Genomic DNA, 18,653 nt, shown 5'->3' with positions numbered 1-18,653 from the left:
CATAAAATAGTTCTCTCTTAACAGCTACACTCTACTACCTCAGTTATTTAATCATGACGCTTTTCTCCACTTCATTTCTTTTAGACCTGTCTTTTACTGCTAGGGTATTTCTGAAATGTAAGGCTGATATCCACACAAATATACAAATACTTAAAAGCTTTCAATAACTCCCACTGCTTACACACAGACTGTTGGTATACAGTGGTTTAGTAGGCATGTGCTGCCTCCTGGATACTCTCCCAACCTTTGCTTGAATCCTAGCAGACTGTGTACTATGTTTATTGGCCTAGTTTTTGAAGCATGTGATACTTTATGCCTCTATGGCTTCTGCCCGCAATGTTCTTCTCTCCTCTACATTTCTTCAGAGCTCAGTCAGAAGAGCTCAGTCTCTATATGGAGCATCCCTGACCCTGCCTTAAGCAGAATTGCTCACTTTCCTACTTGAACTGTTCTGTCCTCCTTTGTATTAGCTATTTATGTTTTAATGATTACTCTTTTTATCTCTTTCTCTTCCCTGCCCTCTTTCCCTCAGTAGTCTTAGTGTTCAGGACTTTGTCTTACATTGCCTAATAGTGCATGACATGCTGTTTATTTTCCTTTAATAATTTGAATTTTTTCTAGTACATAAAAGGTTCAGTTATGGGAAATTATTTTGTAGATATCTTTTGTTATGATTAGCTGTTAGTCTGAAAGTTCCTTTGATAATCAAAAGCTGCCATCTTATTTCTAGGATTGCTTTCTAATTAGTTGTCATCTCATTGAGTATATCAGAAAAATGGAGTTGTAAGCATTATCATTTCTTGTGGATAAATGAACTCAAGGAAAACGTGGTCTGATTGTAGTCCTCTACTAGGACCTAAATAGAATCACGTTTTTAAAACAACTTACCTGACGTGTGGTGTTAATTTAGTTTTTATTTTTACTCATGGTTTGGTTTTCTTGTTAATATGTAGGGTGACCTTGATACTACAGTAGTGAAAGTGGAATTTGATGAAGAATTCAGTGGAACACCAGTAGAAGGTACAGGAGAAGAGGCGTTGGCCCCATCAGCTCCTATAAGTAAAGGTCCTAAGCCCAAAAGGGAAAAAAAGGAGCCTGGTGAGGAATTTCTCTGTGTGTGTGTCGCTCTCTGTATCTCTCTCTCTCTCTGCTGTGCGTGTGTAGAATTACATGTAAAGGATATTACTAGAGTCTTTTAAAGTGCTTTTTTTTCTTGTCATTGAAGCAATACTTCCTCTTTTCAAGAACACTAGTTATTTGATAACTTCTGCATAAGTTTGTTTTTATTAATAATATTTATATATATATGTTATTACTGTTGTTTAACTTTTAGGTACCAGGGTTAGAAAAACACCTACAGCATCTGGAAAACCTAGTGCAAAAAAAGTGAAGAAACGGAATCCTTGGTCAGATGATGAATCCAAGTCAGAAAGTGACTTGGAAGAAACAGAACCTGTGGTTATTCCAAGAGATTCTTTGCTTAGGAGAGCAGCTGGTATTGTGATACACTTTATATTTATTGTATATTACAGTTTAAGTTATATTAGTGTTAAAGTACTAAATTCAGAAATTACAGTAATAAAGACAATCTTTTTCTAACAAGGCTGGATTCTCTAAAGAGAATCATGTATTTTTACTGAATTTTACTGTAAAGTTTGACTTATATTCCCTCTATAGCTTTAAGGTATTTGGTTAAAAAAACTATGCCTTGGTATTAAACCACCAATAATGACTCTATTAGAAGTGCTTTGTGCTTTTGTCTCATACTTCTCTACCTTTTATAGTGAAAACTTTCCTATTTTAGGAGTCTGATTCTGTGCACATAGCTTTGGGATATGCTGAGGCTGCAGAATCCCATTTTACTATGACGTATTACTGCACTTGATCTTAGCCAAAAGTGATGTGATGTATTTCTGCTAATCATGAGGTTTGACCTTTCCTGAATATTCAATAATGAAAAAATGAATGGGTTTCTTGTTTTATACATTCTTCTTAAGTTTTGTTAAATCCTAATTTATTAAAATATAGGATGTAACATTATGGTTATTTAACTCTGCGAGACGCATTTTTAATTATAGGTCAGGCCTTACATTCTTTGCTTCTTTACTATATGATTAGATTTTGTTTCCAATATACCTAAGAATACTATAGGTCAGTGATGGTGAACCTTTCAGAGCTTTCAGTGGTACAAACAGCCTGCTGCAGCAGTGCTATAGGTTTGCCATCACTGCTATAGGTGAGTCTTTAACATGGGCAACTTAAATTATATGAAAATTAATTTATTAAGTGATGCAAAATCATGTCTAGGCTATAAATTATATAACATTCAAGTGATTTTAGAATTTTATTTCATAATACCTGCTAGAGAGTATAATAAAATTTATCTGCATTGTGCTGATAATTTTCTCTTTAATTGGTATCTGTATACATTTTATGCATTGCATGAACTTAATTGTTTTGCTGATATATTGAAGTTTTATATCTTTTACCATTCATCTGAAAACTTACTATCATTGTTATTTATAGTAAAATTAAATCTGTCAAGTATTTATCCAAGAAGTTAAGAGAAAAGTAATTTAGCACTTAAGAGGGATTGAGACAGGGTCTTACTGGCCAGTTTAGGCTATCCTTGAAATTACTATGGATTCCAGGCTGGCTGCAAACTCTCAGTGGTCCTCCTGCCTCAGCCTCTGAGTGCTGAGATTACAGGAGTACACTACCATGCCCAGGTAGCACTTTTTAAAGAATAGTGAAATTTGTCACTAGTAATTGTAGAAGTGGGAAATGTTATACTAGTGGTTGTTTATACAGCAGTCATATGAGACAGAGTCATATTGAATACTTTAAGTGTTTCCAAGTAATCATTCTAATCAATCACATCATTTTATGTTCTCCCAACATATGCAGCATTTCCCATAATTTCCTATAAAGTTTCACACAGATGTTAACACTTTGAGGCTAAAGTTGTTAGGTTTTGATTTCTAGATATTGGTCTTTTTCTTAGGTACTTTGAAATACTTCATGGAGATAAAAGCAGGACTTGAGTTTAACTTCTTTTTGTTTTTTGTTGGTGGCGGTGTTTGTTTTTTTTTTTTTTTTTTTTTTTGAGATTGTTGCCCAGGCTTGTCTCTGCATTATAGACTCAGGTTATATTTCTGCCTTAGCCTCTTGAGTAGACAGAACTACAAGTATGTGCCACAATGTCTGGTTAACATTTCATTTTTTTTTCATCCTAGCTGAAAGACCTAAATACACATTTGATTTCTCGGAAGAAGATGATGATGATGCTGATGATGATGATGACAACAATGATTTAGAAGAATTGAAAGTTAAAGCATCTCCCATAACAAATGATGGAGAAGATGAGTTTATTCCTTCAGATGGCTTAGATAAGGATGAATATACATTTTCTGCCAGCAAATCTAAAACTACTCCAGAGTAAGTAATGAAGCAACTAACTGCTGTTTAGTAATATGCAATTAGTTGTTCTAAGCATTTGTTAAAGATCTTGAGCTTAAAGAAATTATCATTGTAGGTAGTTTTCTTCATGAAGGAGTAAATATTGTTACGACAGTAGCTGTTGTTGTATTACAGTGATTAAATCAGTGATTAATTAATAGCCTTCAGCAACATGCATGCCATTTGTGTGTCACCACTACTTTGGTATGTGTAGAGGAAGGATTGGCGAACATTCTAGGTTTTGTGGGTCATACAGTGTCTATCACAAGTGTTACAAGAAACTATAAGCAATATGTAAATGAAAGAATGTGGTTATATTCCAGTAAAGTATTATTTACAGAAATCAGCAGGAGGCTTATGGGGGTATAGTTGGAGAACTGGTTTTGAGAAAAGGTATTGAATCTTTTGAATTGGGAAGTTTATGTTTCTTCTCCAGATCTGGCCTTGAGTGATTTTTCTCGCTTTTGATGAATGACAGTATTAATCTGTGAAATAAGAGGTCTGTGAACTATATCAGGCTTTTTAAAAAACTATTCTCCTACTTACTGTAATTGGTCTTGACTAGGTCACGAAATAAGGGCCAACTTGTGGTTTAGGATCAGAAATGGAATCGTTGCCTGCTATGAAAGGCTTTCATCTTTCTCCTTGCAGCTCTGCTAATAATTTGCTGATGTTAATTTCTGGAATGATTATTTCTGTGAAGTATAAAATTTAATTTAGTGGCAATTTGAATAACTTTAAATTGTTATCTAGTTTTCATTCTTAGTTAAGTTACTGATTTATCTGGGCTTTTTGTACATGCATGGATGTGTGGTTTATGTGTATGTGTACATGCTTACACATGTAAAAGTTTTTTTTTGCCCTGACTTTAATTGAAAAAGAAAGAAATGAAAACTAAGTTTTCCCCTGTGATTATGATCTTATAGTACATATTATACAGTCTAGGGTTAAAATAAAATATTTAAGTATGTCTTATTTGTGGTATTTTCTTCTAGAAAATCTTCACATGAAAAAAAAAGTCAGGATTTTGGGAATCTCTTTTCATTTCCTTCATACTCTCAGAAGTCAGAAGATGGTATGTGTTTAATATTTTCATTGGTTAATTATATTATTGTTTGGTGGAGAGAAAGAAATAAATCATTAGGTCAGGATTTAAGTTCACAATTTTTCCTGAGTGTAGAATACTTGTTTACATTTTGTTCAGTATATTTGGATTTATTTAGTTTTTCTGAGGTGATTCCCAACTGTTGGTTAGAACAGACTTTATGGAAGCATTTAGGTAGACAAGCAGATGTTAACCTATTTATTTATAGGGTGTATTGTAGTGTTTTAATAATGAGAAAAAGTATGAAAAGAAAAATTTTTAGAAGATTGAACTTTCATTTGTTTGGGTAAATTATGGTAGCTGAGAGATTATAGCTTTCCTCAAATAAATTTAATCAGAGTGTATGTTTTTTATTTCCTGTATTTGTGTGTGTGGATCTATGTGTGTGTGTGTGTGTGTGTGTGTGTGTGTGTATTTTTAAGATTCTGTTGTCTTGTATTTTTAAATATACATATACAGACCTGATTTGGTATATAATATATATATATATATATATAGTAATTTTTGACAGCAGATTAAAATAATTATATAAAAATACTTAAATTTAAGTAAAAGTTTCTGTTATGGTTTGAGGTAGGGAGAAAAGAAATGATTGTCTTAATAATTTGTGTACAGAGGTAAAACCGAAGGTGAGCCTACATGTGTCTTAAACTAATCTTCAATTATTTATTAATTTAGAAATATGAATGTTTGCTACTCTTTTAGATTTGAACATTATTACTGATATTCCTGAAAGGTTAGTAATATTGTTTGTTTAGCTACTGAAATGATCACAGTGGAGTTTCTTTTATGTCTCATTTTAAAATAAATTTCAGTATGTGTCTTTGAACTAGTCAGACACATTTTAAAGGTTAGCATTTGGTACTGTGAATTTTCATGCTCTATGCATTTCACTGTATTGTTTCACAACACAGTTAACATATTTGAGGTATAACATTGATATATTTTTTATTTTCAGCTGTTTTTATATTGTGGATTATATGATCACAAAATAGAAACTTACAAGATCAATTATCTAGCTAAAGAGAAGTCATCAGTTAAACGAATCAAAATTTACTCAGAGGTCTTTATAGAATCTCTTTACTAAAAAAAGCTTTGAAATTTTTAGATTCAGCTAAATTTGACAGTAATGAAGAAGATACTGCTTCTGTTTTTTCACCATCATTTGGTCTGAAGCAAACAGACAAAGTTCCAAGTAAAACAGTAGCTGCTAAAAAAGGTATGTACTTACATTTTATTGTGTTAAGCACTGCATAAACTGTGTAGACATATTTGATGTAAAGAAAATTCAATATAACTTGAACTTTGCACTTAGACCTCACTATAAAACTGTTAAAAAGTATAAATGTGTATTAGAATTCTCTTTTAATTATGTGAGGAAATGATTAAAATCTCTGGAACTACATTTTAAAGCTGTTGTAATTATAAAATCTCATACATTCCTATCTAGATAACTTTCTAGTAAAGCTCCTTATTAGGTTGTAAAGTGAATTAAAATTTTGTCTTGTTAGTTGCCTGATTCTGTTATCTGTGTCAGTCCTGTCTCCTCCTTCCCTTTAGTGCAGAATTGGTCATTTCAGTTAAGATGCTCTCTATGAGTCATACAGTTGTTTTGTTTTTTCATGGCTTTAAATGTTCAGGAAACACTAAGTTGGTTCATGAATCTGTTACTAGTACTAAGACACACACTGGTCTTTTTGAAAGAGGTCAGTATAGTGCTTTATATTTGAAAAACAGTAATTTACTTTAAAAAAATATAATATACGTACCAGTTTTCCCAAATGAATGTAATTATTACATAACACAAACATATACCTATTAAGTAAAAATTTTTAAAAAGATTAATCTCTTGACTTTTTTTATTTTAAGGAGAATAAAACCAAACAACATACAAGAGTATAAAGCTAATCAAAACAAAACAGGGTACAAGAAAGTGATGCAAAATTTCCAAACAGGATAATAGGAAATCAACAATGGTTACCATAATGCCTCTTGTTATTTTCAAAATTGCTGTCCATACCATCTGACATAATAAAATCAAATAAAACAGAACAGAATAAAACCAATCAAAACAAAACATTGAATAAAACAGAACAACAAAACAGAACAAAACACTGAGAATATTCCAAAAACAAGACAAAAGAAATCCCCATATTTGCTCTATTGTATATTGTTATCCTCTACATAGATGCTCAGACTATTGGCGTTAGGCCTGCAAAGTCAATTGAACAATGCAAGCATTAAATTGTTTTTATACCTCAGTTGCTATCTACTCAATCTGTGTTCCTCTGAATCAGCTGGTTCCTTGGGGGAGGGGAGTTGCTGGCTCTTCTTGTCTTCCCATCCTGCTTATGGGCTGGCTTATAGAAATTGGTTCCCTGTTTCTCCTCCCATCCAGTGGCTGCCACTGGCTCACAGGAAGGGTGCTTCTTGTTTTTCCTCTTGGCCTGAAATTACCACCAGCTCATGGGATGGTTGAATTGGTTTCCTGTTTCTCCTCCTGGCATATGGCTGCCACTGGCTCACAGGAAGGATACTTCTTGTTCTTGAAATAGACTTTTAAAGATACATTTTTTCATTAATTTTTCTCTGATGGCTCTTTTTTTCTCTCTCTCTCTTTCTCTCTCTCTCTCTCTCTCTCTCTCTCTCCCTTTCTTTCTTTCTTTCTTTCTTTCTTTCTTTCTTTCTTTCTTTCTTTCTTTCTTTCTTTCTTTCTTTTAGTTAGTTCTTTTGAGACAGGGCCTTGCTATGTAGTTTAGACTGCCCTTGAACTCACTATGTAGCCCAGCCTGCTCTCAAACTCTTGGTGATCCTGCTGCCTCAGCCTCTTGAGTGCTGGGATTACAGGCATGTGTCACCAGGCCTGGCTTCTCTGAAGCTTTCCCAGTAGAAGTTAATATGTCATTAAACATCCTCAGTTAGTATATCTCTGCAAAATTAATGGATGTGCACAATGTAAAATGATGAAAATGAATTAAACATGAGCTTTTAAGTGGACAAATTAATGTCATTATTCAGTGTCATTATATCAAAGGACAAGATTATCTGTCTATCATTCATGAGTGTTCACTCTTTCTTGTGCTTTTAAGCATTGATTTATTACAAAATATAATGTACATAACATGTAGTTAGTTAAATTTCTTTTATTAAAAAAAGTTTCATATGCTAGGCATTGAAGGTGACATGAATGAAAAATGGTTGTATACAGAGGAAACCAACAGAAAAAAGTTATTAATACATCTGATTTATTCAATGAATATTTATCCATTGTCCAGTAATACAATAAAAGAGTTGTATTGGTAGTGTTTACAAACCAAAGGTTTGTTTTTGCTCTAGTTTGGTTGCTAAAAATCTAACTGAGCCGCTACATATGACAAGTAGTAAATAAACTGTATAGGCTGTTCCTGTAAGGACTTAAAAAATCTGCAATGGAAATACCATTATAGACATATGAGCATTAAATATAACACAACAGCAGTAATAAATTCTCCAGCAATTCTGAATGCACTAGGACTGTGGTAAGACTGGCTGTGGCCAACACATGGTTACCCACCTGTGTCCACTTGCCCTCACCGCTTCACCACACGTGGGCCAATGTCTCTTTGCAGCTGTGCTGGATATTAAACCTCTCATACCCTTCAGAGGCTGCCTGGTTGTTGAAAGCTGGTTTAAACACTCTTGCCTTGCCTTTCTAGTGAGCTACCTGAGATATGCTTTAACTGGTTCCCAAAATTCCCCAGTGGAGATTAAACTCCTAAAAGTGGCTTGCAGACTTCCCCACTGCTAGCCACCCTCTTCATTATTTCATTTTAGCACGCTTTCCATTGCCTATCAAAGCAACACTTACTCTTGGATCTTTGTTTTGAGCCTGACAGTCTTACTTCTGGGAAACTCAAATTGAGACAGACCTTATAATTTTTCTTCATCTTTTTCTTAAAATCATCTTCCTATAAGCATCTTATAAATAGCACATCTAGAGATGTATCATCCTATTTCTTTAATCAAGCTATTTATCCTAATGACTTAGAATTAAACATTAACTGAAAGAATAGAATATCAAGGGCTAGGGATTTAGCTCAGCACAAGCACCTGGCACAAGTGGCACAAGCCTGTGCCGCCTGGCATGCACGAGGTCCAGAGTTCACACTTCGGTCCAAAAAAAAAAGCAGAATAGATTATCATACCTCCTGTCCCATTTAATTGTTTCAGGTAGCTATACTGCTTTGGATTTATTGGACAGGAGACTATGTAGTATGACTTTAGGGATGTCAGCAAAGCCCCTCTCTCCTCCAGCTTTCTCCTAAATGTAATTCCTATAAAATAGTTTAAGGACACATCATGTTATCATGTTCCTCTGTGGGGTTGTTACCCAAGTTTCATATATAATTTTACTGGCTGGTAGAGTTGAAAGTGTCATCTGACACTGGAAGCTTAGAAGTCTTGCCAAGAGAATGTGGTCACTTTCACCCACCTTGACAAGTATGTTATTGTTGCCAAGAGCTGCCCTACAGCTCCTGTGGAAAGTTTAGTTATGAAGACTGGAAGAGCCCACAAAGTCTTTGGCTGCCACCTGCATGAGGAGCTAGGTTGCTCCTGCTGTTGGCTAGGGAAGGGTCTTACTGTCTATAGCATCTCAGCTGATACTAGGAATACAGTTCCCATAGAATCAGCACTAGTTTTTCATTTTTTAATGAAAAATTCTGCAGTTGATTTGGGTCCATTTAAAACTTTTTTCCAAAGTGTTTTTCCAGTAATATGCAGTTCAACTTTTAAATTGAACTGCAAATGAATCTGAGAAAACATATCCATTTTAAAAACAAAATATGTACACCAAAGTGAAGGTCTCATATTTGTGGTCCACTTATCTAGGATTTTCATATTTCTTTCACATAAAGACGTTAAGTCTGAATTTTAGCTTTGAATGGAAGTGAATTGGTTTCTAATTGTATTTGAGAATCCTATAAAAATGCACTCTCTAAATCATTTTAATCTAAACCTTAACATGTGGCTGCATTTGGATTATAATTAATGTCACATGTTACTCTTTTCTCATGACTATTTAAAGTTACTCTTTAATTCATATTTAATGATCTTTGTCTAAAATATCTCAGTGGAATTGTCTAAAAGCAAATCATGCATAATTACATAAAATTCATTTTGTTATCTCTGAAAAATTATTTGCCTTTATACTGACACCAAGCAAAGAGAAACGATTTCATTACTTAAAGCTACTCAATTTTTTATCAGCAGTAAGAAATTCTATTCTTGCAGAACTGACTTCAGCTTGGTTTGTTGGTAAGTATATTGCATTGACCTATGAAATGGATATTTGCTTAATAGGAAAACCACCTTTGGATATAGCTTCTAAACCCAAGAGAGCCCCCAAGCAGAAGAAAGTAGTGGAGACTGTAAACTCTGATTCAGATTCAGAATTTGGCATTCCAAAGAAGACTGCAGCACCAAAAGGTAAGGATTATCTTTGTATAACCCTTTACTATATGCCATGTAGAAAACATTGCCTTTCCTGTGGTATCAAATTCAGAGACTGGGTTCCTATTTTACATTGCTTTAATCCTTAATAAGCAGTCTAAGAATTAGTGCTGAATGAGAGTCCAATGGAAATAAGAGCAAGTTAGTCCAATTATTATTTTACCATTCAATACATTGTGACCCAAATGAGTTAACTAAGAATGATTTAAAGACCATTACAGCCAACTCAATGAAAGTTGTTATTCAGAAGGCAGATAGGCTGCCTTTATAATGTAGCTTAGCGGAGCAGCACCTTGCCTGGCAAAAGCGAAATTCTGAGTTCGATTCCCAGTACCGCTCCCTCCCTCCAAAAAGGCAGATTGGACTTAACATAAAATGTGACACTCATTGGAGTGACAGATCTAGGACTTTTAGACCATAACATTTTCCTCATGTAGGAAATAAAGTAGCTCAGGACCACACAAGGATCTCACACAGATTCTTCCTAGCACTCCCTCTTTGCCTCCAGAATCTGGAAAGCCCTTTAAAGACGCTTTGAAGAACCTATGTGTAGGACAGGATAGCACTCTGTGATAGTGCTTTGTTCAACTGAGGGATATTTTAAGATGTTTACATCTTTAAAATATGGTTAGGATAAGGAACCACAGACTTTAAAAAAGATGGGGGGTGGGAGGAAAAAATATAAGAGACCAGGGAGGGGAGGTCAATACTTAAGGTATGCATGGTTTGAAACCTTTGTAAGCTTAAAAATGCAGTTTCATCAGTTCATTTGGTAAGCTATGAGATCCCAAGATAGTTTAGGCTGTCCTTTCTTACAAGTACTGTCTAGGTCATACCTTTCAAAGCAGAATTGCAATTTAGTTTCATTTATTTTCCTGCCATCACTAAGGGATAGAGAATATGGGCCACTACTTACTACCTTTTTCCTTTATTCCACCAATGAAGAGAGTAAGAGATTAGTAGGTAAAACAAAACCAAATAAAACAAAATTGTGTGCCGTGAGTCTAGGCTTGGCAAGCAATATAGATTTGACACATTTATTAATACTAGATGATTTATTCTGAGTTCTGATCCACAAATTCATTTATCACTAGTCTGTAATAATTTTGTGTTAAAAAGTATGTGATTACTTTTTGAGTAGTTGTTTTATAAAAATTTTTAAAAGTACTAGATCATAAGCTGAAAATGTAAAAAAATTGCATCACATGTAACTTAAGCACTGTAAAAGATTTCCTTAGCAGGCCCAAGGACCACATATGCAAAATCCAAATTTTTCATTTACTAGGGTTTAGTCATTAAAATTTGTCTTCCAGAATTTTCCCATTAGTTTAAATGTATTTGTGAAACACTCTTTAGTAATGTCAACCCCAGAAATAAAATGTTCTACTGAATCATTTGTGTTTCTAGAAGAAAGCAAGATTTCCTTACTGATTGGACATGCCAAAGAAGCAAACTGTGTTTTGGTATTTATCTTCCTATGTTGTACTTCACAGTAAGAGGAAAAGCATTTTTTATTATTTTAAGGTAAAGGCCGAGGGGCAAAGAAAAGGAAAGCATCTGGCTCTGAAAATGAAGGTGATTATAACCCCGGCAGGAAAACATCCAAAACAACAAGCAAGGTACTTAAAGGCATCTTTGTAGTGCATGGTTTTCCTTAAGATGATCCATAAATGACTTAGCTGATTTATTACTGTAATGTACCAGATCTAAACATCTCTTATCAATACAGAACTTTAGTAAAATATAAATTTATATAACCAGTCAGTTCCTTGATTATCAAGTGTGCTATAAAATACTCTACTTGAAATCTGCAGTTCTCTGTTGAGCTATATTAGTTATATGCTACCTAAATATTAGACTGTTTCTTTTTAAATTCATTTGACTGTGGCTAATTGTCTCAATTTGACTATTCCCCAGAAATACTCTTTCAGTAAATTAATGACAGCAGATGCCCCCTTCCCTGTTCTTGTCTATTAAAATAAATTTTTTAAGAAAGTGATTATAACTTTGCTACTTTCCACATTTGATCACTTGCATTCAGTAATCACCTGTGTCTTTTTGAGGTATCTTAGTAATTATTCTCTGTATTTTTATGTTTATAGTGTGTCTTATACTGTGCATGATCTTGTTTTTTTTCCATTAATTCTTGATATGTACTTACTAATAGGACAAAATGAATTTTTACTAATTTGGAGATTTTTCACACTTACTGGATAATGTAATTTTAGAGTCACGGTGTTGCATTCTTGAGGGTACAACTTGGTGAACATGAGAACCACCAAGGTGGAAAATTGTATCTGATCCTTTAAAACTTGGTCCTACACTTATGTATTATAATTCTGATTTTGCAAAATACACTTTTGGTTAGTGCCTTTTACAAAATATTTGGTTTCAATGTTTATATTTATATTTTGATTATATCTACCCCTGTTGCCCTCCTTTATAACCTTCCTCCATTGCTCTTATTCTTGTCATCTTGTATAATGTCTGTATTTTCTTTTCTTTTTTTTTTTTTTTTTTTTGTCTTTTTCATTTTTATCGGTACCAGGGATCGAACTCACGACTGCCTGATTACAAGGCAGGCACTTATGCCACTGAGCTAAATCCCCAGCTCCATAATGTCTGTATTTTCATATCATCTTTTTTAAGAATACATATATTAGGGAGAACACATAGTACCTGTCTGAATCTGGCTTGTTTTGCTTAACATGATCTCCAGTTCCTAATGTAATTTTGTTCTTTATGACTGAATAACAACTCCATTGTGAATATACACATTTTCTTTATCCATTCATTTGTTGGTTTGTCAGGCAGGCTTTATATTTTGGCTATTGTGAACTGTGTCAGAATAACATGAGTATGCAATTGTCCCTAAATTATACAGCCTTTAATTCCTCTGGGTTTATACCAAAACATAGTATAGCTGGGTCAAATGGTATAGTTCTGTCTTTAGGTTTTTGAGGAGCCTCCATACTGATTTCCATAGGGGCTATGCTAATTTACTTTCCCATCAACCCTGTTATAAGTCTCCCCAACCCTGCATCCTGCACTTTTTTCATATTCTTGATGATAGCTATTCTGTTGGAGTGAGATGGAATTTCAGTAGGTTTTTTTTTGTCTTTTTCCTTTTTGTCGGTACCGGGGCTCGAACTCAGGACTGCCTGCTTTCAAGGCAGCAGCTTATGCCACTGAGCTAAATGGCCAGCCCCTTCAGTGTAGTTTTAATTTGTATTTCCCTAATGGCCAAAGATGTTGAATATCTTTTCATACACTTATCGGCTATGTATACTTGAGAAGTATCTTTTTGAGTTCTTTCTATATTCTAAATATTTTCTGTCGTAATAATAGCTGCCAAAGATTTTCTTACTTTGGACTTTTTATTTTCCTGCTGTGCAGAAATTTTTAAATTGATATAATTCCATTAGATGATTCTTCACATTATTTTCTCTGCTATTGGAAGAAGTCTTTGTGCCTATGTTTTCAAGTGTTTCTCCTATGTTATATTCTCGCAGTGTCAAAGTTTCAGGTCTTGTACCTGGGGTTTTGATTCCTTTGAACTGATTTTGTACAGGCTAAGAGATCAGTCTTCTGTTTTCTCAGCACCATTTATTAAGCCTGTTATTTCTCCAGTGTATGCTTTTGATGGATATGGTTGTGCAGGTTGACTTCTGCACCCTCTATTCTATCCCAGCAGTCCATGTTGTATGTTTTGTACTGTGCTGGTTTTGTTAATATGACTTTAATATAGTTCAAAATCAGGTACTATATTGTGCTTCCTTCAGCTTTGCTCTTTTTGCTCAGGAGTGTTTTGTGTTTTCACAGAAAAGCTCAGGCTTTTCTGGGTTTTCACATGAATTCTAGGATTGTTTTTTCCATTTCTGAGGAATGTCACTGAATCTGTAGATTGATTTTGGTAATGTGGCCATTTTAACAATATTAATTCTGCCTATCTATGAACATGGAAGGCTTTTATATCTTCTAATGTCTCCAATTTTTTTCTTCAGTGTTCCTTAATTTTCATTGCAGGGACATTTCATCTCCTTGGTTAGGTTGACTCTTATGTATGTTTTACACTATTATGAATGGACTTGTTTTCCTTTCTTGCTCAGCTAGTTCATTACTAATATACAGAAAAGGTAGTTTTTGTTTCGATTTTTGTATTCTGACAATTCTGCTCTTATTCTTATTTGTAATACTTAAATGTAAGTATAGTATAAGAACTAACAGTTCTTAACACTAGTCTTTTCATTTTTTAACTTTGGGGTTTTAAATCTGTGTATATATGTGTGTTTAATATCTAGAAACCGAAGAAAACATCTTTTGATCAGGACTCAGACGTGGACATCTTCCCCTCAGATTTCACTTCTGACCCACCTTCTCTGCCACGGACCGGGCGGGCTAGGAAAGAAGTAAAATATTTTGCAGAGTCTGATGAAGAAGAAGATGTTGATTTTGCAATGTTTAATTAAGTGCCCCAAGAGCACAAATATTTTAACAAATACCTTGTGTTGTCCTTTTGTCTTTTCTGTCTCAGACTTTTGTACATCTGGCTTATTTTAATGTGACAATGTAATTGATGGTTTTTTATTGTGGTAGGCCTTTTAACATTTTGTTCTTACACATACAGTTTTATGCTCTTTTTTACTCATTGAAATGTCATGTACTGTCTGATTGGCTTGTAGAATTGTTATAGACTGCCGTGCACTAGCACAGATTTTAATTGTCATGTTTGCAGACTACAGACCTGCTTTTTGAAATGAAATTTAAACATTAAAAATGGAACTGTGTTCTGTCTCTTTACAAAAGTAGTTAAAGGTCTCACACACCTTTAAAATAAATATATTTTATTTTTTGCCAGGAGACTCCATGGAAAAAGGTAAACAGTATATGAACATAGAAAGCATTGTTAAACAATCTCAATGTACAAACAGAGCCAGTGAAAAGTACATCACAGACTTGCTAATATAAAAGAAAATCCACTAGTGCTTAAATGAGAACTAAGAAACTGACACTTGTATCTGTTAACCACTCTACCACAGCTTTCACTCTGATTCATAGTGATTGAACAAGGTCAAAGGAGGCAGATTCTGTGCCCATGCCCTAGGGAGTTAATGTTTACCCGGTGGCATCAAGAAGACCGGGAAAAAACAAGTCCCAGTATTGGGCATGAATCAGGAAGGACACTAGAGTTACATTCGTGGTAGACCAATCTCACTAATTATCCCATGAAATTTCCCTAATGGCTTGTGAACAGGTAAACAAAAACTTGTTAACACTGAAAAGTGTTTTTGCCTTGGAGGCTATCATTACTGTAAAAATGTAGCATTTTTAAAAAGTTGTGTAGTTATGTCATTAAACAAGTAATAATAACCACTTAATTTAAAGTGACATTAACAATTGAACAAATGACATTTGATTAACTGAACTGGCAGTTACACTGATACAGAATTCTCTTCTGCTAGTACAGTGAATTTGTATACTTTTACTGGGCAATATGAAATAAAAGATGCAATTTGAGAGCATCGAAAAGAGCAAGGACAAGCTTCCAAACTAACTAAATTAGAGTATCTTTAGTCTTGTCATACTGTACAATAGTCCTGTTTCCTTACCTTGAGGTCTTGAGATTATTTCAAAAGCAAGCTTTCTTAGGTGGACCTGTACAGTAGTCTATTTCATAACCTTGGTGTCTTGGTTATTGAGTATGCAAGACAAAAGGAAAGCACCAAACGTACAGTATAGAAAGAACAGAGCCGTACTTCGGTATGTACAAAGTCTTCAGAAACTTAACCAGGGTAAATTATTTTGAATGGGTCTTTGCCATGCAATCTTGACTGTTCAAAGAGGAAAATAGAAGCTCTTAACTAGTTTCTGTTCGCATGAAATGGCTGATTTTTAGAATTTGAAAAGTTTGTATTTCTAGGTAAGTTACACAGTGAGGAGTATATATATATTGATACATACGAAAACTTCTTGGTCCTTCTTGAGTTGTATTTTCAGTCCAAAAACTAAGCAGCAGTAAAAATGTTTTTCCTTGCATTTTAAATCCCGGAACTGAAGGTACTGGGGAATGTTTGAAGTGGCTGGAAATTGTCTTATTGCACCAGTGGTGACTGACTGACTCCGCTGTTTTCCACTGAGCTAGGTGAGATGCTGGGGCTGTGCTCTGCTGTGTTCCCACTTGGACTTGGAGTCAGAGGTTCATGTCCTTCAGAATTCTCCAGCATTTCCTGAATGAGAGGGGGCATTGATCCAGGAATTTCCATTTTCAAGGTAATTACTCGTTCTGCGCCTTTTAAAAAGAGATAATGGAAATCTGATTAAGAATTTAAGCTAGATAAAAAAGGGACCAACTTCCATCTATGTTAGTGTATTCAGACTTCAGAATGAATTATCAAATACTGTATAGATAGCAGGTGGCTTTTGTCTTTGCTGAAAAAGATCCATTTATTACTATAGCTCTCATAAACACAAATGGAAGTATATTTAGAGTGGGAGCTGCAGCCATCAGAAACCCATAGTGAACTGTGAAGCAGACGAGGCTCTTAACCAGTTCAGGGTCACAGTGTGCTGATAGAGGATTTCTTTACTAGGAGAGACCCTGTTTGATCTTTTATGAAAGCAATAGTTGATGCCATTTTTCCTCTTGAAACAAAATTTCGCAAGCAATGCCATTAGTTAGGTAGACACTACCCTAATTTTACATTAATGACTTAACAGTTTAGCCCAGGGGTGACTTGGGCAGTGCATTTGTTTACGTCCTCACTAACCAGAGCATCATTCAGGCAGGTGTTGTTTAGCCAATCAATTCTTATAGTAACTAAATTAGATAAAATTGTCTTTTTAATATTTCCTGTTATAAAAATCAATGAAAAAAAATTACAATTTTTGGTCATCCTACATTTATATAATTGGACTGGTAAGTGGTTAAAATGTTTTTACTATGTGGAACAGCAGCAGAAATATGGTGACATGTTTAAATTTTATAGTTCCAATATCTCAGTCAGTTAACATAATTTATAAAGACGAGTTTATGGTAAAAGACCAGAAAAAGTATGCCTTAAAAATACAACAGTCGAAAGCATGCCAGTTGCCCACAAAAGTAGGAACTGACTAGCTCATGTACAGAGATTTTCAGTGTCCTAACTTAGCATTGTATGGCCAGTAACATGAGCCATATGTGGTTCAACTGAAATTTATTAAATACAGTTAGAAAAACTGTCTCAATTACATTAGTGAAATTTAAAGTGTTTGAGAACCATGTGACTGGTGGCTACCATATTAGAGCAAACTGAGTATTTCCTAATCACAGTAGATTGTTAGCTATCACTGGACAAGCTATAGAGAATGATAGTATTGACTTCTCTTTTAAAATTTAGGATATAGTATTCATAATTACACTGGTCAAGCACTGAAATTGCTTTTTCCTAATCCTAGTAGGGATGAAAGTCACTGTCAGACAAGTTCACTGTGCTTTTAAGCATTTTCCAAAATGTAGTTTCTTCCTTGACTTGCCAGGGTCTTTAGGTACAGAGTACGCTAAAGAGGAAGGAAAGTGACAAATAACAGTACATTTGGTAGGAGGACTAGCTGCTGAATGTCTGTCCACATATATTAGGGTTTTTCTAACACTCAATTGGGCACTTCTGTAATTGCTTGAGGTGCCACATAAACTGAAAATCACCAGGCAAAGAAATTTACTTCTCTCAGGAAAGCAAGAATTCTTTATATTGGAAGTGTGGAGAAGTAAATCTGCCTGCATGCTAGAGAGCAGTGGCCACAAGACTGAGAGAGAAATTTAACCCCTAAGTACTATTCATTTGACTTGGGATTAGGATGTTAAGGAAAAACTGAAGTCAAATTTATATAAACAGATGTCAGGAAACACGGAGTGAAATATATGAAATCAGCAAGCAAAAGTATCATAGTATCTTATTTGAAAGCAATAATTTTTCTAATTAAACATCTGAAATTTAAAATTCTCAATAATTTATTAATGTCATTGAGTACTGGTATCTGACTTTTATTTCTATTCTTAATACTCTACTAGCAACAAACCTGATAAGTGTCATGGAAGACACCTCTTAAAAGGAGCTCAAGAACCAAGTAGGGTTTGGTTTTCCTTTTTTAATCAAGAAAAATTGCTTAATCCCTTTAATTCTAATGAGAGATAACTGCTGAATTAAAACATGGGCTTTTACAAAACACACCCAGGAAGGCCCTTGCCTGCATGCTGGGACTGCAGCAGACCTACCTTTAGCACTGATACTGCGGAGATCTGTGATTTTCATTAAGATCTTTGGAAACATGTGAGGCTTGCTCGGTCGCCTTTTTCTGATATAAATTTTTAGTGCTTCCAGCAATGGTTCTTGTAGCTTATCTACTTTGGTTGGTTCCTCAAGGTCCTGACGGTCTAGATAACAGTAAAATATTAAACAACATCAGGACAGAAAAGATTAATGCTTTCCAGGCTATGTGATTTCTGCCCATTTTCCCACTTCCTTGTTTCCTATTACTACTACATTATGACTATTTCTTGATTTAATCTCATATTAATTTAAATAACTGTCCCCCTAGTCAGGGTAATGCACATTTAATTTTG

General features: G+C 34.4%; 2 protein-coding genes across 8 annotated transcripts in view; one reads left to right on the top strand and one right to left on the bottom strand.

Annotated features, from left to right (window-relative positions):
* The window catches only part of Top2b (DNA topoisomerase II beta), a 67,649-nt gene extending 52,813 nt beyond the window's left edge, over window positions 1-14,836 (top strand). For 2 of the 3 annotated variants that reach the window (XM_063257038.1, XM_063257037.1), the window contains exons 29-36: window positions 954-1,098; window positions 1,334-1,495; window positions 3,237-3,438; window positions 4,455-4,534; window positions 5,673-5,783; window positions 9,905-10,030; window positions 11,579-11,673; window positions 14,356-14,836. In XM_063257038.1, the coding sequence (XP_063113108.1) occupies window positions 954-1,098; window positions 1,334-1,495; window positions 3,237-3,438; window positions 4,455-4,534; window positions 5,673-5,783; window positions 9,905-10,030; window positions 11,579-11,673; window positions 14,356-14,523 (1,089 nt within the window). In that variant the 3' untranslated portion in view covers window positions 14,524-14,836. Of the gene's footprint in view, window positions 1-953; window positions 1,099-1,333; window positions 1,496-3,236; window positions 3,439-4,454; window positions 4,535-5,522; window positions 5,785-9,904; window positions 10,031-11,578; window positions 11,674-14,355 lie in introns of those variants that run through there. The other variant, XM_063257039.1, reaches the window with a different exon arrangement.
* Window positions 14,837-14,881: 45 nt separating this feature from the next.
* Rarb (retinoic acid receptor beta) overlaps window positions 14,882-18,653 on the bottom strand; it is a 401,913-nt gene continuing 398,141 nt past the window's right edge. For 4 of the 5 annotated variants that reach the window (XM_063256848.1, XM_005008210.3, XM_013143710.3 and 1 more), the window contains 2 exons: window positions 18,306-18,464; window positions 14,882-16,343 (listed from right to left, as the gene is read on the bottom strand). In XM_063256848.1, the coding sequence (XP_063112918.1) occupies window positions 16,147-16,343; window positions 18,306-18,464 (356 nt within the window). In that variant the 3' untranslated portion in view covers window positions 14,882-16,146. 5 annotated transcript variants of the gene reach the window in all.

Source organism: Cavia porcellus, unplaced genomic scaffold, assembly GCF_034190915.1.
Source record: "Cavia porcellus strain 051 isolate PalLab524CR breed Dunkin Hartley unplaced genomic scaffold, mCavPor4.1 scaffold_10, whole genome shotgun sequence".
NCBI classification, from domain to species: Eukaryota; Metazoa; Chordata; class Mammalia; order Rodentia; family Caviidae; genus Cavia; species Cavia porcellus.
Note: the sequence above shows the minus strand (reverse complement) of the source record. Positions and strands in the feature narration are given on the sequence as shown.